This window comes from Bufo bufo, chromosome 2 (genome assembly GCF_905171765.1).
Source record: "Bufo bufo chromosome 2, aBufBuf1.1, whole genome shotgun sequence".
Classification (NCBI taxonomy): Eukaryota; Metazoa; Chordata; class Amphibia; order Anura; family Bufonidae; genus Bufo; species Bufo bufo.
The window spans coordinates 603,867,256-603,890,381 of NC_053390.1; the positions used below are offsets into that span (position 1 = coordinate 603,867,256).

General features: G+C 40.2%; 1 protein-coding gene across 1 annotated transcript in view; it reads left to right on the forward strand.

The window, feature by feature from the left end:
* Positions 1 to 23,126, forward strand: part of COL25A1 (collagen type XXV alpha 1 chain) — a 169,612-nt gene that overhangs the window by 26,721 nt on the left and 119,765 nt on the right. Inside the window, exons 7-8 of the mRNA XM_040419876.1 lie at positions 2,264 to 2,290; positions 21,326 to 21,370. Coding sequence (XP_040275810.1) covers positions 2,264 to 2,290; positions 21,326 to 21,370 — 72 coding nt within the window. The remainder of the gene's footprint in view (positions 1 to 2,263; positions 2,291 to 21,325; positions 21,371 to 23,126) is intronic.

Genomic DNA, 23,126 nt, shown 5'->3' on the forward strand with positions numbered 1-23,126 from the left:
CCACAGCGATGCCCGAATTTCACGAAACTTACAGTTATTTAGATGAATTATGCTATGTTGATATGTGGAGCTTGTCTCCACTGAAAGCGGTGTGCCTCTACATCCTGGGTCTTCTTTTGTGGCCCATTTGAAGAACAGTCTCTTGTTTGACCACATTGCATGTTTATTTTTTTTATTACACCGTGGTTTACATTGATCTGGAAATGACTTTACATGGTGTTCCTGTAAATTATACTGTTTACCAGAGAAGACAGAACATAGCGTGGCCTTGGTTAAATGTGGAAATATTTCAATGACCTTTACTTGTTTATGACTATGCTTGCACATATTTCAATTGAATAATCTACCTTCAGGTTTTATGCTAAAGGACTCTCACCAAAAGTGGATTATGAAAAGGAAGCATTGCAAAAATTTTAAACATTTTGCATTCTTTAACTAGTAAGCCTGTAACCATCCCTCATCCTTCCTGGCTAGACACATTTTCCATTTTTATATTATACCGTATGTGTCTTTAAGCGGCATAACGTTTTTTCAGTTAGTTAAATAATTTTTGTTCCTTTTCTTGAGGATAAACAGCGCTTTAGTTTTATGTCATTGTTATTTTAGCATTTCTTTTTTTTATTGATTATACCTGGGAAAGTATAAAAAAAGGAAAAATTATCCTTTTCACATTTTCTGTTTTTTTAATAGCAAAAAGAACAACTAAAATATCTATATTTTAAATATATCCTCTTTACAGTATGGTTATTGTGATATAGGGGATATATAGTTTCTAGTTGCTATTGGTCCGCTATAAGCTGCGAACGGGCTAGTGGTGTATTTTTATTTTTTTGTATTTTTTTATTTTGCCTTTGTTTTTGTTTTTCAGTTTGTACCCACTTAAGGTCATACAATACCTTTCTAGAGCATTATACAATATTTTTTTTTTTATTAGAGCTGATTTCTCATATAATTGGGGCTGACATATTAGCCCCAGTTACAGGGGGATACAGCCTGTGGAAGTTTTACAAGACTGTTGAGCCTCACTGCAGAGCAGATCTAGGTCTGCTAAGATCCAGCAGCTTGGACAGTTATCCGGCCCACAGCAATCACATGGTCACAAGGACCATAGCATTGCTGCTACAGCGATAAAGAAGGAATGGATGGTAAATCTGGAGATCTGCCTTCTCTATCAATTTCAGACTGACCGATAGACTATCTATTGAGTCCAGCTAGCTTCCTTTCCTGCAGTGAGGAGTGCGATATACAAACACATCATTCCTCGTTCTAACGACCCCTATCAATCAAAACCTTTGATATGTTTGTATGACATATCAAAAGTTTTGCGAAAAATCAATGGGCCAGATTTATCATTACTCTGACAGCTCACTCCACTTTCACATATGGCTAAAGTCAGTTTTAGCCAAATCAGATTTATGACCGGCCCTTTAAGACTGTAATAAATGGGGTTTGACGGTAGCAGTTTATCCGTCAGTAAGCAGCTTTACGAAAAAGTCGCATGTTCTATTAAAAAGTCTCATAAGATAAGCATGGTCCTCACTGGAGTGAAATTGCGCATTTTTTTGTGACTTTTTAAATAGTCGCAATATTAAATCTGTCTAGAGATTCATTTACATAAGAAAACACACCCACTTTCAGAAAACTGGAGAGCCTAGTGCAGAGCAGAAAAAAGTCGCTAGTTTTAGCGATTGCGCAAACATTTCCGACTTTTTCACTCCATTATTCTGACTTGAGCTAATGATAAATCTGGCCCAATGACTTTTAAATCCTGTGAGGTATCTACAGCACATTAGTCCCACAGATGTTTTCTTGATGAGTAGTCCTTAAAACAAAGATATAAAGTATGCAACTTACTAAATTCTTACATCATAATTAGCCACCTGCCAACTAGGCATGTAAAAGATTACATTCCTAGGTTTTCTGTAGCTGAAGCAAAATTTCTTTGGTTCTGATTGGACTCACTTCCATTTATTTGCCGTGATTGGAAACACGGAGCACAAGCTTAAATTCACACTGGCCTGCTCTATAAATGTGACATAATATAATGTACCATGCAAAGTAAACTACTGAGGAAGGGTTCATAGCTATAGAAAATGTCATTTAATGCAGCAAGTGGATTCATTTACTTTGTAATATGCTGCCATAACAAGTCCATTGTACTTTTGCATTGTATATTGGAAATAATTAGTTGAATATTGCATTTAATGCACATTTTCAGTAAGTTAAGAAATTATTAACCAAGTATACAATATTTCTTTTTTAGGGTCCAATGGGGCCTCCTGGACAAAAGGTAAGATACTAAACTGCAACTTCTGTAGAAGTCATTAGTTCTGTCCTCGCCAAACTAGATCCCAGGAAGGCTGTTCAGGAATGGCTACTGTAGACCACAATCAGGCTGTTAGTTTAGTCTATAAAGTGTGCTTTCCCAAAATGCTGCTGTTTAATGTGAGACTTAAGATTTCTAATTTCCTCCATCATGGGAACCTCAAGCAGCACAGAGCAGACTGTTTTCAATCTGTCTGCTAAACTGGAGGTTAAAAGGTTCCTTTGGTTTTTCAGCTCGACATGACAGGCAACTTGAGGAAATCAAACTCAAAACCTTCTTTTTCCTGTTAGATAAAATGTCTGATTGAAAATGTAATTTATCATTGATATATGATTATGAAAAGAAACCCCAAAAAATAATAGTTTGGCTATAAATGTTCATGATAAATGGAGCCTGCAAGTGTCCTCCTGATTCCAAGGTAACTAGAGAAGCTTCTTCCTGCTGCGCTCAGTGTCATTAGCACTCAGCAGGAACAGTGTCTGCTACATGTTGATGGAGCAGGCCCAGGATTTATTTGATAGCATTATCAATGTGCTACTAAATATACTTTAGTATAAAAACATTGATTTGGCAGTGTAGCAATATCCTATTCAAACAAAGTAAATCTTAAAGGGAATCTTTCAGCTCCAAAACACCCTACAAATTAGAGTAAGCAGTGAATAGTGTAAATGACATAGAGTCCGGTTATGTAATTTTTATCTTCATACTCGCTTGCATTCTGACGTTGTGCTCCCACAAACCAGCAGTAAAATGCATTGAGAGGACTCCTCAGCTCATACACATAATGGAGAGGACTCCTCTGAATGCATTTTAATGCTGGATTGTCGGAGCACAGCATCGGAACGCAAGTGAGTATGAAGATATAAATTTCATAACCGGACTCAGCGTCTCTTACACCCCTTACTCTAGTTTGGTGGGTGTTTGGGAGCTGACAGATTATCTTTAAAGGGCATCTGTCAGCAGATTTGTACCTGTGCAACTGGCTGACCTGTGACATGTGCGCTTGGCAGCTGAAGGCATCTGTGTTGGTCCCATGTTCATATGTGCCCGCATTGCTGAGAATGAGTCTCTAAGAGCAACAGGGGCGTCGCCATTACACCTAGAGGCTTTGCTCTCTCTGCAGCTGCCATGCCCTGTCCACTTTGATTGACAGGACCAGGCAGTGAAAACATCAATCAATCAAATTGTAGGTGGTGCAGCAGTTGCAGAGAGAGCAGAACTTCCAGGTGTAAAGGTAACGCCCCTGTTGCTCCTAGAGGCTGATTTGCATATAATAAAACATCATATTTCTCAGCAATGCGGGCTCATATGAACATGGACCAGATGCTTTCAGCTGTCAAGTGCACATACAACTGGTCAGCCAGTTTCATAGGTACAAATCTGCTGACAGATGCCCTTTAACGAAAATAAATTAGTAGTGCATCATAGTAGCATGAAAATGACACTTGTTAATATTCAGTTATCTTGACCTATTTCACTGATTTGTAAATGCTCTGCTGGGATTTTGGGAAACTTTTACTAAACTAAGCTGATTTATTTCTTAAAGTTTTACACTGCTACCACTTCAATCAGCTGATTGTTGAGGCATCGAGAGTCAGACCCCCAACAATCTAATGTTGATGGACTATTCTAGCCCTTATACAGTAACTCCATACACAATAACATATATATATATATAGATAGATATAGATAGATATAGATACAGGTGAAACTCGGAACATTTGAATATCGTGCAAAGTTCATTTATTTCAGCAATGTAACTTAAAAGGTGAAACTCATTACATGCAAAGCGAGATATTTCAAGCCTTTATTTGTTATAATTTGGATGATTATGGCTTACAGCTCATTAAACCCCAAAGTCACAATCTCAGGTACCCTTTGCTCAGGGGATATGGATTAATTAGCTGACTAGAGTGTGACACTTTGAGCCTAGAATATTGAACCTTTTCACAAAATTCTAATTTTAAGCTGCATTACTGAAATAAATGAACTTTTGCACGATATTCAAATTTTTGGAGTTTCACCTGCATGTTATGTAATTACATAAAATATTGAGTTGGGTGGATCCAAGATCACTTTAATTGATTTCACAACTGTGGTTGGTAAAGCCCAGTTTACAGCTCGGATAACTGATTGCGTGCTTAAAAAGCAGAGCAGAACTGGAGAATCGCTCCGTAATCATTTGTGACTGGCCATTTCTATAGTAAATGTGCTTTCAGTGAATTATTTTCTTAATTGGATTTAACAGTAAGGGTCATTAGTATTCTCCTGTATACAGCTCTGTGTGTACAGGGACCCAGAGGATTTTGGGAAAGTAAACCTGACAGTCCGTCCCATAGCCCTTCAGTTGTGTTTTCATCTCTCATGCTGCAGTGGCAGAGAGACCTAAGTGAAGAGGTGAGAGGAACTCTAACCCCTGTCACCACGGCAGTAATTTATTGGCCAGTTACAATGTGCTACTGTAGTAGAATACTGCCAGACAGGGTCTTCATGCCAAGTCTCTGGTCAGTAAAATCACAGAAGGAACATAGGTCGAGGCTTTTAAATATGTCTGTCTTCCCAGCATGACTGTATTTTTGTTGCTTACATGCCTTATGTTTTAATAATTGGCTATGTAATGTGAGCGTACAGTTACTTCCAGCCATCAGAATGACAATACCGCCACTCTCAGATATTATAATACAGACATTGCCACCTTCATTTCTGGAGGTTCTTATCGTGATAACCTCACTGGTAATATCCCTATGTAATTTTATTTTTAAAGGGAACCTGTCACCTGGATTTTGTGTATAGAGCTGAGGACATGGGTTGCTAGATGGCCGCTAGCACATCCGCAATACCCAGTCCCAATAGCTCTGTGTGCTTTTATTGTGTAAAAAAAAATAATTGATACATATGTAAATTAACATAAAAGTGTCATATCTTACTTGTGTGACCAGAGAAGAGTCATATTTTCAAGCTCTGACTCATCTCAGGTTCATTTGCATATGTATCAAATCGGTTTTTATACACAATAAAAGCACACAGAGCTATGGGGACTGGGTATTGGGGATGTGCTAGCGGCCATCTAACAACCCATGTCCTCTATACACAAAATCCCAGTGACAGGTTCCCTTTAAATTGAGGTTATGTCTATGATAACATTTAATACTGTGCCATCTTTATGCCACTTCTTCAAATGGATTTGGCAGTTATCTGTTTAATGGATCCATTTTTTTAAGGGAAATTATATAATGATGCCACAATGCCCGGACACCTCATATAGGTTATACTTATGTTTATGTAAATAGATCGGCACTCACAAACATGGGGGTCACGCAAATTCAATAAAAAATTCAAATTTATTCAATAAAATTCCATATACATAAAACTTGCACAATACGTATTGGCCAATACTCAAAAACTGATTCAGAAGGATTGTACAATTAATCAATCAAACTGAGTGGTTCTTGAAACAGCTTCTTAAATCAAATCAAAGGCTCATGTACAAAAACTCATGTACAAAAACTCTGGTTGAATCCGAACATACACATATTAATCATAAAGCTGGAGATTCTTCAAACATTATACTGGATATGTCAGTTATTCAGGCATCACACTCCATACATCAATGGCTATGTCTCTTTAAACGAACAGGACCAAAGCAGCTGGATGATATTCAAATAGCTACACAAGTTCGTTATAAGAGCTTAATTAAACATAAGTTTGATAAGGACTTGATAAAACAAAGGTTCAGTGTACACACTTGTTTAAACTCCCCTTATTGAATGATCGTAGTTGTTCATCGATCAAAATTTGCGTGATGTATTTATGCGAACTTTTTGATCCAAAAAATTTGATATAGACACTTAGTGTAGTAACGTTCATGAGGTGCAAAAAATTCTATATAGACACTTAGTGTAGCAACGTTCATGAGGTACTCACAATTTTTCAGCCTTGAGATTCAATTTGTATATTTCAAGGCATCCGAATTACCACATGGTATTGGCGTATGTAGCGTTCTTTTCCCGAATATCCGGGGTGTATTATCGCAAGATTACCTCCGTGTCTCACTTCCTGGTTACTGGATAACCTTAGCGAAAGTTTACTTTACTTTCATATCGAATCGATGCTTTCAAAAATGTTCACTGCCGGCAGTATTCTTAAAGTTTTTTCTTCAGATGGCACTGGAAACCAATTCTTTAAATGAACCAAACGCGTTTCGGAGTATAATTTTTCATCGTACTCCTTCCTCAGTGGTAATTTTATGAACCTCCATGTGCCTCTTTTATATCCTATAAGCTCCACCCAGAAAATGTAGAAAACCCAAAAACTGGGATGGAATTCTATTTAAACATGTTAAACAAATAATGATAAAATTATCCAAATACAATAAAATATATTCCCTATATCATCCTTATCCTCTGATTAGATGTTTCGGCCCATTGGTCACTTCAAAGACAAAAAAACGCATGTGCGATTACCATGCGTTTTTTATGTATGGATGCGTTTTTTTGCCCAATGCTGCAGAACACTTCAGAGAATTACCCCTATGAAGCATTTCTATGATAATGTTTGCCCAAACATAGAAACAAGGATTTCCAGATTAATGCATACTTAATCATAAAAACATGGAAAGCTTTCTCCAATGATGCAACTCAACCTCAGTGTTTCCCATGTCAATGTATTGACACAAGAATAAGGCCCCAGACTCAAGCTAAAACTCTACTTTTTGATTTTTTGTTGTTAAGTTGGTATACGGATGATATAAGGATGGGGCCTCAGAATCAAGGAAGGACCTCGAGGTCGGAAAAACACCTCCGAGGTCCTCCATCAATTCTGGAGCCCCACCCGATTCTTATAAAAATCCAAATACTTCCATATCGGCGTTCAGACCTTTTTGCCTGGGTGTTTCTTCCCAGTCCTTGAGGGCCACCTTATAGAACATAAATTGTCCTCCCTTATGTACCCTCCATGTACCTTTACCCTCATTTGTTGTATGTGTGATGTGGGTTTATGTTCTGGTTTTGTTGGTTGTTACATGTCTGGGCTGTTGTTGGTGTTGGTCCCTGCATGTATGCTATTCGTCACCCGGTATGTTGATGCCTTCGGAAGAGGGCGCAGCATGTGTTGCCTGCCGTTTTCTGGTGCACATGCTTATTCTCCGGAGGTAGGGTGAAAGGGGAATCCTGTTAACAGTGCGGTTCTCTGTATCAGTGGTTGCAATTGGTGTGATCCGGCACTTGTGTTTGGGTCTCCCCTCCTCCATTCCTCAGTGGTTCTGTCGCTTGTGTTGTGGTGGCTGGCTGCATTCCTTGTTCAACTGGGCTTGGTGTATGCTGGTGGGGGATGCATGCTGGCAGCGACTTGGTGTGAGCCGTTTCTGAGTGTGGACGCAGTGATCAATGCGGTCTCTCCTGGCTGTTCGTTTTCTGGCTGCCTGGTTTCTAGGTGGTTCCGGGGGCAGCAGTCCTGGGGAGACTTGATTGCACTGACACTGATTCTGCAACTTTTTTTTTTTATGGTTCACCCCTCCGGGAAACCAACCCCCTTCCGGAGAGACAACACCAACAACATCCCAGACATGTAACAACAAACAAGACGTACAACAAACCCTGACCATTAACCCACACTACACATACAACAAGTGAGGGTGAAGGTACATGAAAGGTACATAAGGAAGGACAATTTATGTTCCATAAGGTGGCCCTCAAGGGCTGGGCAGAAACACCCAGGCAAAGAGCAAAGCTCCAACACCAAGCAACGCTGTAGTACAACTGCACCCAGCCAGCAAGCCACAGGTATATATCAAGCCCACGGCCACACCCAGGAAACACCTAATCCCCACTAGCAAGAAGATTAACACTTTGCAAACTGCCAACAAGACGTTGCCATCGGCAACCAGTCTGCATGGCAACTGCGTCACGGTCAAACAACAATATGACCGTGACAGTCCTTTCCCAAAAACCTGTTGTAATTTTTGTACCATTTATAAGTGCACAAATGAGCGTACCTTAGTGCGTCAATAGCAGTGTATTGTTTGGCAAATTGGCCACTTTGAATTTTTTTTGCCGTTATGCCGTTGTATAAATATTTTTATGTTTTAATAGTGCAGGCATTTTTAGACACAGTGATTCCTGTGATTTTTTTTTTATTGTTTATTTTAATTTTGTGAAAAGGGGGTGATTTGGACTTTTATATATATATTTTTATTTTTTATTTTATTTTTTTGCTTTGTTTTTTACTCCCTTCATACCCTAGGTGGCTATAACAAGCAATGATTAGATTGCCAGTTTTATTCTGTAATGGATATTTATCTGTCATAGAATACAGCATTCAGTATATTCCAATGCAGTGCTGCCACCTGCAGGCCTGTATTGGAATATACAAGTGATAGGCATGGGAGCCTCAAGCAGGCTCCAGCTATCACTGGAATAAAACAGCTTTCCCAATCTCAGGGGGAGGCTGTTACAGTCCATGATGCACTAACATTTGACTAGGGCTGATTTAACAGTCAGTGTTTGATCATTGATTTCCATCCGTAATTGGGAGCCTACACAGAGATACGTTATATTGGAAAGATGTGCATCGTTCTGTGTTTTTGACCCACACCTGGTTTTGGCTCATAATCACTGATGGAAATCTCTGATCAAACACTGACTGTGTGAAAGCAGCCTAATGTCTCATGCTTGGTGTCCACATTCAGGTTTTCTGGTGAAATTTTTTAAGCCAAAACCAGGAGTGGATAAAAGAAAAAAGGCAATTGAAATGTATCAATTGTAAGGTTGATGAGTCTGACAATTTTCAGTGGGTATCTGAGGTTGAAAAATGAAAGGGGGATCCCACCTTATACATATACACAGTATATGTCATAAATATCTGATAGAGCTGTGTTCTACCTCTGGAATGGGGATCCCATCGATCGGATTGGAAGATGATCGGCAAAGTGGCTATGTACTGTATGTGTGTGGCTTTCTCAACTTACTTCTATTGAAGTTATGGAAACAGCTGTTCAGCAACCATTCTTCAGGCGACTGTTCTGAAGATGGAAATGGGTCCCAGAATTAGGACCTGCACCTACCAGATATTCATATCATATTCTGCAAATATGCCATAATTGACTAAGTCTTCTAGATTGTCAATTTTACTGACTCATTTTAGTGCATACGCATGCTAAAGTATAACGGTTCCCGAGGGAGAGTCACTCCCGTCAATTTAGTCTTTTCTGTGTCGTAAAATAATTTTAGTGTGTTCTCCATTGTAATCACAGAGAGACTGCATACAGATCTAACAGTGCTGGCAGCTGTCTTGAAAGTACTCCAGTGTGCCATCTTTTGTAATCTGTAATCTTCTCTTGGGGAGTTTAATCATTTTACAAATCAAGATAGCATCTGATTAGCAGACAAACTGTGCAGAATTTTTGTGAGAATAATAAAAATAATAAAAAACATGTAGCGTTAGAAACATTATATGAAATGTTCCGATTCTTTATAGCAAACTAGCAGAAGGACCCGGCTTCGCACGGGTATATTTCATCTATTTCATTTAATGTTTGTTTGTGTCGTTAAAAGATATCGACAGTATCCACTATAACAGTGACATCTACAGCACCCCGCCCCTGTAACAGTGACCTCCACAGCAGTTTCCCCTTTAATGCTAGGGCTACACGACGACATGTGTCGCGCAACATTTTGTCTCAACAATTTTTATAATAATAGGCTATGGTGTCACACGCCGCTGCCTTAACAGTGACCTCCACAGCAGTTGCCCCTTTAATAGTGGTACCTGCCCCCTTAACAGTGACCTCTACAGCGGCCTGCCCCCTTAATAGTAACATCCACAGTGAACTCCTCTTTAACAGTGACCTCCACAGTGCCCGCCCCTTTAACAGTGACCTCCACAGTGCCCGCCCCTTTAACAGTGACCTCCACAGCGCCCTGCCCCTTTAATGCTAGGGCTACACGACAACATGTGTCACGTGACATTTTGTCTCAACAATTTTTATAATGATAGGCTACAGTGTCGCACTGCGACATGTGACATGCTGCGACTGCGACACGACAGTTGCAAAAAAGCCATCCAAGATGGATTTTTCTGCGACTGTCACATCGCAATTGCAGTGCAACACCATAAACTATCATTATAAAAATTGTCGTGTGACATTGGTGCGACATTAATGTCGCGTGACACATGTAGCAGTGTGGTTGTGCCCTATGTGTCATGCGACTTATTCTCCTCGTGTAGCCCTAGCCTAAAGCTGACCTACAGCAGTGAAGAAAAATGGCTGGGTTGTTATGGAAACCTGGAGTAAAACTGTGTATGTGAAGACTAAGGGCCTGCGAGCTTCTATTGGCTGATAACAGACATGTGCCCGTGGTGTATGTCAGTTGGGATATGAAGAGAAAGACTTGCAGGCTTGTATTGGCTAATGCAGGTCATTTTTTAGGAATATCTCAGGAGTGGTACGTCCTAGGGAGCTGTAACCCCCACAAGATTTATTTCCAGGTAGCAAGGCATGTGTATACCAAGTTTCGTTGAAATTGATGGTTGCGTTTTTGAGTGATCGCGGAACATACATACACACATATATACGTCCTTCTTTATATATATAGATCAGATCAGATTGCAGTATTTCATCTTTATTTGCCCTTGTGACTTTCCATGAGGGCTTATTTTTTGCGGGACAAGTCCTTTATAATGGCACTATTTATTATTGCATATGATGTAGTAGGAAGCTGGGTGGAATTCGGAAGAAAAAGGCAAATTTGCCAGTTTTATGGGGTTTTGTATAGTGTTCCCTTTTCATTAAAATTTATCTGTTACCTTCATTATCCAGGTCAGTACGATTACAACAATGCAACACTTTAGTTTTAGACGCCAGTCTTAATAACCCCTATAGCTAACAGTGTGTAGATATGTAGAGGCATCCGTCTCTACATAACTTTGGGGGATCTACCGCCACTTCTAAATGTAAGCTTCCTTGCGGTCTTACATTTAGACCATTTTCTACTCGTAAACCGGGCGTAGAAAATGATGAATGAGATGGGCCTGTCGGCCCATCCATCTTCCCTGCCCACGCCACACCCACTTTTTTAGACCTGGCATGAGTGGGGAAAAGCCACTGCTCCAGAAATACGCCTGATATAGGCGTATTTCTGGTTAATAAATGACCCCCATCGTTTTTAAAGGGAATCTGTCACCACATATTAACCTTTTAAACTGTCCCCAGTGTCCTGTAGTTGACATACAATGTATCCCAAACAGAACTTTATTTCCTTTTGCTGGTTTTTATATCTTCTGAAAAATTAAAAAAGGTACCACTTGGAACCGAACCTGAGTTCGGGAAATGTTTTTTTACAGTACAAATTAATTTATGAAGTTATTGTCCAAAGTCTTGCGATACTTCGCGAAGCAATAACTTTGGCTCATCGGAGCCAATACATTCTAATACTGTACGGAGCTCCTGGTCCGTAAAGTATTAGAACAAAGTTTTATGTGAATCGACTTCTGATGTTTCATCTGAAGTCAATTCGCTCATCCCTAATCATAACCACTCCCATTGAAACCGTTCCCTGCTTCACATGCTCTGCACCTTTTCTACCCCTTCATCCACTCCCGACATCATCAAGCCTCCTCTTAAAATCTTGTGCCACTCTTTGGCTCACAACTGATGGAAATAACTGACAAAATAACTGATGTGTGAACTGAGCTTTATCTGTGCTACACAGACTAATGGGACATGTGCAGTAGACTTGATGATGTTGCCCACGGACAGAGCAGACATGAAGAGAGCATAGCTTTACCCCCGTGTGCGATTGCAAGAGGTGGCTTCAGGAGTGGAGGGCGTTGGAGAAAAGGCGCAGAGAGGAGGAGCTGGACTCTATTCAAATAGGAGCAGATAGGCTCCATCAGCAATAGGTACAGCGACTTGTGCTCTTTTCTTCTAATTTGCTATAAAAATCAATAAAAGGACATAACGGTAAATTTGGTATGGGATGTACAGTAGGTCATCTACAATTCACCAGTAACAGTTTAAAACATTAATATATGGTGACAGATTCCCTTTAATGCTGAACAAAGACAAGCGCTTCTCTAGTTCAGCCTGTTTTCCGGCAAAGTTAATCCAGATGAAGGCAAACTAAGACCGAAAAACTTAAAGAATATTTCCATCTACGATCACAGCTTCACCAGTTACTTCACTTCCTTAACATAAATTCCCAACTTTGAATCCATTTCTGTGCTGATTCATTTCATAATACATATTTTTATAGTTGGAGCTCCATTTTCTGAAATACATCGCTAAATCCTCTTTTCACATGCAGGCCCCACTGGGAAGAGGCTTACTGGAGAATTGAGGTCAAGGAGGGGGGCTGTAGAAGTCCATACATAGTAAAGTGCCCCTAGTGGCGGCTGAAGGCAGACAGAATTTTTTTTAAATAAAACAACCTTAATGTAAAAATGCAAAGCAACTGTTGTAACAGTCACTTTGCATATGATGTCTGCAGTAGAGGTATTTTCCTCTACCAGTAACACTTTCATTTAAAGGGGTTCTCCGGGAATTAAGAAAAAAAATTAAAATATTTAAATATTCCTTTATGATAAACATATTCCCAAATACCTTTCATGAGTTATAATGACTAGTTTTGTCTAGGGAGCAATCATTAGGAGAAATAAAATGGCCGCCGTCCTATTAGCACACACAGAACCCGTCCTAATCACACAGCAGGACAAGTTACTTCACAACACTGAGGTAAAGATCTGCCTTATCCTCCTCTCAGCCCTACTGGTCAGGTATTATTTTCCTGAATACAGGTGAATCTTTGTGGGAATGGAGATGATGAGGAGACATGAGAGGATTGTGGGGTGTGGCTAATGAGCAGCAGCACTTGTATGCAGTCTCCATTACCACAGCCACAGTCTGCCCTGTCCATCCTCTCTGTACTAAATTCCCCAGAGATTCGGCTAAAGTTCTTATTCACTGTATTTAGGATCATAATCCCTGACCAGTAGGGCAGAGAGGAGGATGAGGCAGCTCAGTGTTGTGAAGTAACTTGTCCTGCTGTGTGATTAGGACAGGTTTTGTGTGAACTAATAGGATGGTGGCCATTTTGTTTCCCCTGATGATTGCTCCCCAGACAAAATGAGCCATTATAAATAATGAAAGGTATTTGGGAATATATTTATAATAAAGTAATATTTAAGTATTTTCATTTTCTTAATTCCCAGAGAACCCCTTTAAGGAATAGGTCATTTTTTTAACAGTAACTACCCTTAAAAAGTGTCTACTGAAAATAGATTAGTGATGTACAAGAAACAAATCTTTACAGAATACAAGCAGTATAAAGTACTAGTATAAAAATGTTTCAATTACTAAATGATTAAAAACAGAAGCTCTCACTTCGTTATTCATTGCTTTGGCAATATCTCCTGTACTAGCCACTTCAATATAGCTCTGGATCACGTTACATATACAGTACATATTGATTACAGCAATCTGTATTGTTCAATACCTAGCAGTTTTCTGTTCCTAAATATTAAATAACTTGATCTAGGGTCTGCTCATGGTAATGACTGTTAGCTATGTAGACATGCCTGACATGTACTGTACTTACATGTTATATTTACATCTTGTTTCATGCATCTATATGGTATTTGCGATTGCTTGCAACCAATGAAAACTTGTCATTACTTCTAGGGTTCTGACGGAGAGTCTGGCGCTCCAGGACTTGACGGCGAGAAGGTAAAAAATAAATTACATGAAACATGTTACACTTTGCTGTCATTGTGTGAGGGTCCATTCACACGTCCACATGAATTGGTCCGCATCCGTTCCGCAATTTTGATTCATTTCAGTGGGGTCGCATAAGATGCGTACAGGACACCGTGTGCTGTCTGCATCTGTAGTTTCATTCCCCGCCCCCGCAAAAAAAGATAGAGCATGTCCTATTCTTGTCCACAGCCACAGACAAGGATAGGTATTTCTATCATAGTGCCCGCCATGTGCAGACCGCAAAATGCGGAACGCACATGGCTGATGTCCATGTTTTGCGGATCCGCAATTTGGGGACCACAAAACACTTGCGGACGTGTTAACGGACCCTAAGATGATGTACTGCCCGTTTATATAATTTATTGAAAGTTGATATTTGTTGAAGACTCAATTGACATTTAAAAGGTAAACACATTTTTCAGGAAGGGATACATTTTTTTTTTCTGTTTTCCATTTTCATATCGTCAGCACTATGCCACTGAAAATTCAATGCTAAGTATTGTCCTTCTGTAGCAGTCAGATGACCAGAACTTCTGCATAGATAAATACTCCATTACCAGTTTATTGCTGCTGTGAGTATAAAATGCTATCTGCAGGGTAAAACTCATAATAGAAGGTGTAGAATTGGGATGACAGTATAGCAGATTAATTGCTCTCTTAATAGGCCTAATTGAGTGACCACTCTGGTTGCAGCAATGGTCTGACTGAAAGAGTCAAGCGAGGCAGTTTGCTGTGCTAAAAGTCCAAACAATGGCAAAGTTACGAGCCAGGATAGGAAGTACAAAACATGGAGCCAATTCAAAAAATTATATTCAAGACACCATCCACAGTTTTTTTTATGAGCAAAATACATAGGATATTCACATAATATATGATAAAAAAGTTGATGAAATTAAATTAAAGAAGTAAGGCTATATCGTTGGGCAGTCCACTTTCATCTATAAGCATTAAAGGGATATTCCCACCTTAGACATTTATGGCATATGTGTAGTACCCCAGACCTTCGGGTACTACAATTGTATATAGTTATTAGTTTATATTGTTCTGCATTGTATGTTATTTGGCCATTTGTACGATTAAGGAATGGTTTGCAGGGAACAGGGCTAACCCTCCCTGTTCCTCCACTTTTGGTGTTGGGATGGTCCTGCTTCCTGCCAGGAGGAGGAGTTTCCTGTCCAGAGACAGAGGAGAAAGTAAGCACACTACAGAGCTCCTTTTCCTAGAAAGGTTCTCCAGAGAGAGATCAGCTATATCAAGTATTCAAGTGAATCCTTGAGAAGACAGACTGCAGAGTGGACAACTGCATCCAGCATCAAAGACACTGCTGTAAGGTTAGGGACTATGGCTAAGACACCAGACTAGACCAGTACAAACCTAGAGCTAAACTGTAGCCAACCAACCTGTCTCCATCACCCTTACTGGTGCCAGAAGATTGCACTTAAAATGAGCTGCTGCTCAATGTATTTGAAGTTCTATGTTGCAGTTAGTAAAAGAGGCTGTTATACATTTAATTCTGGCCTCATTCTTTATTACTACATTTCCACTGCACAGATCCTCAGGGAGCAATGGTCTGAAGGAGTACACCGTTACACAACACTTCATCAGGGCCTCTACCACTCTCATCCTCTGCAGGGGCTCCTGCCATTAATGTCTGATACATTTGGGTTTTACCTTTAGGATCCACACCTATTTCCAGAACTGGTGTCCTCCGACCTCTATCCTGCCTGGTGAGGTGGCCTCTGCATTCAGATAGAGAATAAATGAGAATGTGGTTGGCAGTGGCATACATAGAGAAGTAAGGCCCCAAACCAGGACAGAAGGGTTTCTGCCTAAACCCTTTTCAATGACCCTTAGGCCATTTTTCCTTTCCTTAATTTTGCTAAAAGTTGTTCCTTTAGATGAAGTCCTGTCCGAGTTTTCACCTCCAGTAGAAGAGGAGATAATCCCAACTAAGACTGGGCCCCCTCTTGCCCTGGGCCCCATAGCAGTCACATGGTCTGCTGCTATGGTAGTTACACCCCTGCTCAGTGGTTTACTTGATGTGACTGCTGAGGCCAGTGATTGGCTACAGATGTGTACATGATATTACTGCTGCAGCCAGGGGGAGTACATAGAAATCATGGGGCCCCATAGCAAAACTTAGTATTGGGCCCCAACCCGCCTCACAAATATAAAGTACAACATTTGTAACTAATTTTATCTATCTATCTATCTATCTATCTATCTATATTCTGAATCCAACCCCTCCCCCAGCTCTACTGTTAAAGACATGTGTGGATGGACATTACATACAGCGCACATACCTCTTACATCCAGTGATGTCTCATCTGATGTAGACTTTCTCTTTTGTCATCTTCTACATTCGGACCAGACTGCCATGACAAATTATTCAAGCCGTGTCTTGTCTCTGCAGAGTTTGACAAAAACAACATAGATGCCTCACTTTTCTAGCATCATCTTCCTTCTCCTTGTGCCCCAACATTGTCATTCTGCTGCTACCACAATACTGTGCCCGCTGTGATCCCCAGTGTCCCAAATGCTATACTGCAGAAATAACAGTGCCATACAGATAGTTGACCCCATAGTAATATTGCTCCCAGACTGCCCCAAGTAGTAACTGTGCCCCCTACAGTACCCTAAATAGCAACCCCGTTAGTAGTAATGCCCTCCATATTGTGGTCAATAATAATGGCCACAAAGTACCCACAATATAAAAAATTCCCCCATAGGGCCAGTAGTAGAAATATAGGCCCCAACAGTAGCAAGGTCCCTCTACAATGGACCCCTATAGAGCCCACAATAGTCATAAAGCCCCCTATAGTGCCCCAGTATTTATAAAGCCCTGCTGCAGTGTCCACGGTAGTTATAATGACCCCCTGTAATGACTCCCCAACTTAGTTCTGTGTCAGGCGCTTACTGCCGGAGATAGCGCAGGGACATGCTCAAAGCATATAAGGTGGAGGGGGGCCCAAAGCACAAGGAAAGCAGGGCCCGTCGGAGCCCCAGATAGGGACTCAAGACAGTAGCGCTGGCTGCACCACAGCAGCCATTGTTGTAATAGTGTAATTAGGGGGCGGTGCCTTACATCCACTCCGGGCCCACCCTCCCACGGGCTCCATAGCAGCCGCATACCCAGCCTCTATTGGCGGTACGCCATTGGTGGTTGGGCATGTGGCTATCTCCATTCACTTCTTCATTTACATCTACGGGAGTTAAGGAAAACAGTCAAGCGTGCCACATTGGTATGACAAAATTTCTCCTTCGACACTCTAAGAAAACCTTGTTTTCTTTGAATCCTACTTTATGTCAATAATTATTACTATTATAATACTTTAAGAACTAAGAGGACAGGCATATGTTTTACATTACATCAAGGAATATTTGGTGACAGATGAGACATTTGTGGCTCTTTTACATATCTGTCAGCTCAAGGTTCTCTCAAATCCAGCGTCTCCCTAAAGTGTTCCATTATGTGCCAAATTCAGTTTGAAACCTGATCCAGAAAGCAAACCTCTCCCCTTGCTGACAAGGAAAGGAATAGAGAGTTGATTTGGTATTTAAAGCTACAGACTGAGCCAAAGCTCTGTGGCTACTGTTTAACCACAGAGGAAAAGAGACAAAATGGAGTGAGGGCCAGCAGCCGTAGAAATCATGAGCTGTCTCCAGAAGGTAACACAGAGCAGACTACTGTTCATTTACGAAACAGGTAAAAGCCAATGAATCACTATTCAAACAGAAAACAGAACATAGACAGGGACATACAGATAGTTCAGTTTGTGTATCATCAGTCATTTTATTCAATAAACTGCACTTCTGTGTTTGCAGTCATGTCGTAATTATGAATTTTACAGCCAGTCAAATGTGATCTTCAGTTGTGTCCTATGGGAAGACCAAATTTATGAGGTCCTGTGAGTTTTGATCCTTTCTGATTTGCAAAACAATTGGTCAACAGGACATTAGTCCCTAAAAGGCCCATTGAGTTTTACACCACTGTGTACTTATATAGAGCTATAACTTTTAGAAAAGTATGAGGGTCCAAGTTTTGGATCATCTAAGCTCACACCTTGACTGAGGATATGACATTTTTATTTGCTTATTAGGGATGAGTAATTGGAGATGTCTCATTAGCAAGAGTTCTTCACCTACGAGAGGCTGTCCCCACAGGTGCGAGAGGCTATCTCCACCTGCTTGATGATTGACAGGGCTGAACATCTCGCTTGACCCTAACAATCCCATGCCTGCACGGCTGCTTCAAGTAGTGGCGCAAGTTCAGAGGCTCTGCTGCTGGGGTAGTGACTGAGCATGCGCCATTACACTTCCAGGAGAGCAGCAGCACAGGTGCGAGATGACAACAGGCAGGTGGACTTTTCACCTGTGGCGATAGGTGAAGCACTCTTGCTAATGAGACAAAATCAATTCACTCATCCCTGCTGCACATTAATAAACCTCCATCTAGGAAGATTCCATCATAGTATATTAAGCATAATTATCATGTCCCAGAATTCCCAATGTAAAGCAGCACCTGATACACTAACACTTCAAATAAGAGCATCTGTAAGATGTTAGTGAAGTGTAATATCAGAATTTAGCTCCTCTGGAACAGAATGTGCATGTGCTGGTCAGCACTCCCATGGAAGTATGTGTGGGTGATGGGAAGTCAACCATGTTTGTATTCTGAAAGAAGGATAAAGTTTTAAAAATAATTATATTTTTTACAAATACTAAATATTTGTCCGGCCCATTTCACTTTATGCATTGACTTTTTACCGATATTGTACATACACTTACCAGTGGCTTTATAATATATGTGTACTAACTGTATTTCACCAGTTAGAGATGTTTACTGAGTAAAGTTGCACTTTCTAGTACTTTTTATGGCAAGTAGAGTGTAGTCCACATCTTTGTTCTTGCCGTCAAACATTCAGGAACCCTGACATACCCCACTGAAGTCAATACCCGATCAAAATGGTTTAAATTTAAAGCCATGCCACTAGTGTGTACAGAACTTAAACCTTTTCAATAATCATTGCACACAATGTCTCCTTAGATCTGCTTAACTATGTAGAATAACTGTTGTGACATCTCGGGGTCATTTAGCTCTCCAGGATCGTCGTCTTCTCACCTTAGACGGTTGGCACACCTCAAGAAGCCACTGCAACACTGCAGGTTTGGTGCAAACTGCCGCGACCAGCTTTATTGTCACTTTAACAGCAGACCAAACATAAATCATAAACACAAATCCTAGGCCGTATGGCCACTGACTGCAAAGCAGTTCTCCCTCTCTATCAGAATCTGGGTCTACCACCCAGCTCCCCAAAACACAACACAGTGCTAACCCTACCCAGGGTTAGAGGGTCCTGTCTGTTTCTTCCCCAGACTGGGAGCCATGATTGAGGAGCTCAGCCCACATTTACCTGAGCTCCTCAGATGACTGCTAATTATCTAAATTACCAGCCTAGCTGCTGCAGACAGTGGGAAAAACCTATTTTCCCAGCCTTTCTTGTTCTCACCCAGGCTCCTCTGGGTGAGATACACCATTTCAATGGCCCTCATATGGCCCTTTAGCAGCTCCACTGCCACACTGTATATTAGAGGGAATTTATCAAAACTGGCGTAAAGGAAAACTGGCTTATTTGCCCATAGCAACCAATCAGCTTTCATTTTTCAAAGGAGCTTCGAAAATTGATGGTGGAATCTGATTGGTTGCTATGGGCAAGTTAGACCAGTTTTGATAAATCTCCTGCATTGTATAAAACTTATAAAAGGCTTAAAAATTTTTAAGTTTGATTCTTTTCAATTGGACCCTCGAGCTACTATATCTAGAAGGCCTCCATAATGTGGGAGCTGCACATTCCTCTTGCATAACCTAACTTATAGAAGTTCAATAAATTGTCTATACATTTTTTATGTACAAAAATAATGATTATTCAGTAGTACATTTTACTACATTATACATTATACTATTGCATGTTTGTCAATCCAAGTTGGCATCCTCATACATGCAGCTAAAACCCCAAAGCTGTCTGTTTGGTTTCTTAGTTGATATATTTCTGGCATGTTTGTAACGTATGGAAGAAAGGCCTAATATCTACACAAACGGGTAGGTCGAGTATAGTGAAGTATTACATCCTTGTTTCCCCCACGTGAATAATATATAATTGCGGTATCATGTTACCACAAGGAAAGCATTCACTGAAAGGTAGGGAAGAAACCATCAATGAAGGAAAATGCTCAGACACAATTGTTAGCCAGCTGGGAAATGTTGCTGAGAATTCTTGTCTAATTTCTCTTGGCTCGTAGGTCTATCCCTCCCCCCCCCCCCCCAAAAAAAAAAAAGTAACAAGATCATTTGCTAAAGGTGAAGAGCGGACCAAAGTAAGAATGAAATTAAAACCATAGCTCTTGTCTCCCAGCATTACATGTCCTACAGTCTAAGGGTTTCTGTGTAAACCCTATCAGCAGCAGGCTGTTCAGGCTCCGGTATTTCATCTTCCTGATAATTAATCATTAGCCGTGTCTGAACAATATGACAAACTTTAATCGGCAAGGAACTGCAGAAAGACCCTGAGCTGAGATATCAATTACAAAAATTTATTACGTGCGTACTTTATCGTTGACTTGTTGCAAGCCATCAGAGCATCACCTCATCGTCATCATCGCCATGACACATGGAAAATCAGAAGTTCAGCAAGTATGTTAGCACCACCTTACCTAATAAACTCTGTACGTAATTCTAACCCCTTCATTAGGATCCAGTAGACCGCGGTAACTCTTGTCTATCACCCTATGGCTATGATACCCATGCAGCCTCACAAGTAGAGAGATGCTGTATCGAATTTCCAGCCAAAATAACCCCTCCGTGGGTTCTGATTACAGCACTGATTGTACAGGTACATGCATATAAATCAGGATGACAATTTACACTTTGCTGGTGACCGAGGTAGCAGTTCTTCTGCTGGAGCAAGTTCTCAGGAAGGACATGAGGTTGAATTATGAAAGAAAATATTCGCTATAGTATCACTATGTGACATTTTCTGATGAGGCATTACAGGACATACTTCCATATGCCTCTGATTTCATACAGATTGTTTTGTGTAGGCTTCTATATGAATCTATCAAATGGATCTATTGTAGATGTATTTCTTTGATACTTCCAACTGAGTTGACCTGATTCTAACTTGCCATAATCTTTGTATTTATGGCTTTGGGTTCACACTTCAAAAATGTGCATCTTTTTTCCTTTTCTCTAGGGGGATCAAGGTGCACCTGGTTTAGATGGCATTCAAGGGATGAAGGTGAGCAAATAAGACACAGCCTCCAGCTGAAGAACAGAATATTATAATTACTCTAGCGCTATTGTGCTGTCACTTTTAATCTGCTGGAAGGTTGATTTATTCTTACAGCTCGTTTGACGTTTCTCCTCATGTGCTAGAAATCAATGCAAATACGTGTCCTGTCTTATCATAAATGTTCCGTGTAGAAATACTATACATAACCTGATCTTTCACCTCGATTTTCCTTTCATAAGCTTATATATCCAGGACAATTATTGTTTTTTATGTGTACAATCTGATTTATTTTGCCTTAGTTTATTGGTGTTACAGGCATTTACATTTAAAGGGTTTGTGCCACAAAAACTATTTATTATTTTTCAGCCCAGCATCTGGATCTGAATACTTTTGTAATTAAAATGTTTAAATAGCGACTGACTTATTCAATTAAAAGTATCTGCATAGTGCCATTTGCTGTTTGATCTTCTCCTTATTTCTTGTCCACCTCACTGAGGTGGTTGCACATGCTCAGTTTAAATCTTCAACTGTCACCATCCACAACTTCTGTTAGAAGCGGTGGCAGTTACAGGGAAAGAGCTACAGCACAAAGAACACACGGCCTGAGCATGGACATGCTTCCTGAGCTGCCAGCCTAAAAAGAATCTAGCAGAACAATTGAAGCAATCAGCAATGAATAGGGTTCCAGCTATATCTTCTGTTAGAAGCTGTGGCAGATACCGTAAAAGAGCTGCAGCAGAAAAGACATGCCCCTGAGTTGCCAGCCTGAAATAATCTAGTAGAACAATTGGAGTAATGACTGGCGAGATCTCTGGTTTCATGTGAGGTGCAGAGCTGGTTCTAGCTTTGTTATAAAGGGGTTCTCCGGGAATTAAGAAAATGAAAATACTTACATATTATTTTATTATAAATATATTTCCAAATACCTTTCATTAGTTATAATGGCTCATTTTGTCTAGGGAGCAATAGTCAGAAGAAATAAAATGGCCGCTGTTCTATTAGTACACACAAAACCTTTCCTAATCGCACAGCAGGACAAGTTACTTCACAACACTGAGCTAAAGAGCTGCCTCATCCTCCTCTGTGATCTGCTTGTCAAGGATTATGATCCCGAACATTATGATCTTCAGCTGAGTCTCTGTAGGAATGGAGTTCATGAGGAGACATGAAGTACAGAGGAAGAGGGGATGTGGCTTGTATGCAGCACTTGTATGCAGTCTCCATTCCTACAGGGATTCAGCTGAAGATCTTATCTTTATTCAGGATCATAATCCCTGACAAGCAGAGCAGAGAGGAGGATAAGGCAGCTCTTTACCTCAGTGTTGTGAAGTAACTTGTCCTGTGTGATTAGGACGGGTTCTGTGTGTACTAATAGGACGGCGACCATTTTACTTCTCCTAATGATTGCTCCCGAGACAAAACGAGCCATTATAACTAATGAATGCTATTTGGGAATATATTTACAATAAAGTAATATTTAATTATTTTAATTTTCTTATTTCCCGAAGAACCCCTTTAAAAAAGATTGTCATTAACTATATAATGTCTTATCTTAATTTTTTACATCAATCATGGCACTTTTAAATATAATATGCATTGTAAAGGGGCTGTCTAATTTGGAAAAATCATGTTCATATGCACTATTACTATTTGAGATAATGGGAGACATTTATCAAAACTAGTGTAAAAAAAACTGGCTTTTTTGCCCATAGCAACCAATCAGATCCTACCTTTCATATTTCAAAGCACCTTTGAAAAATGA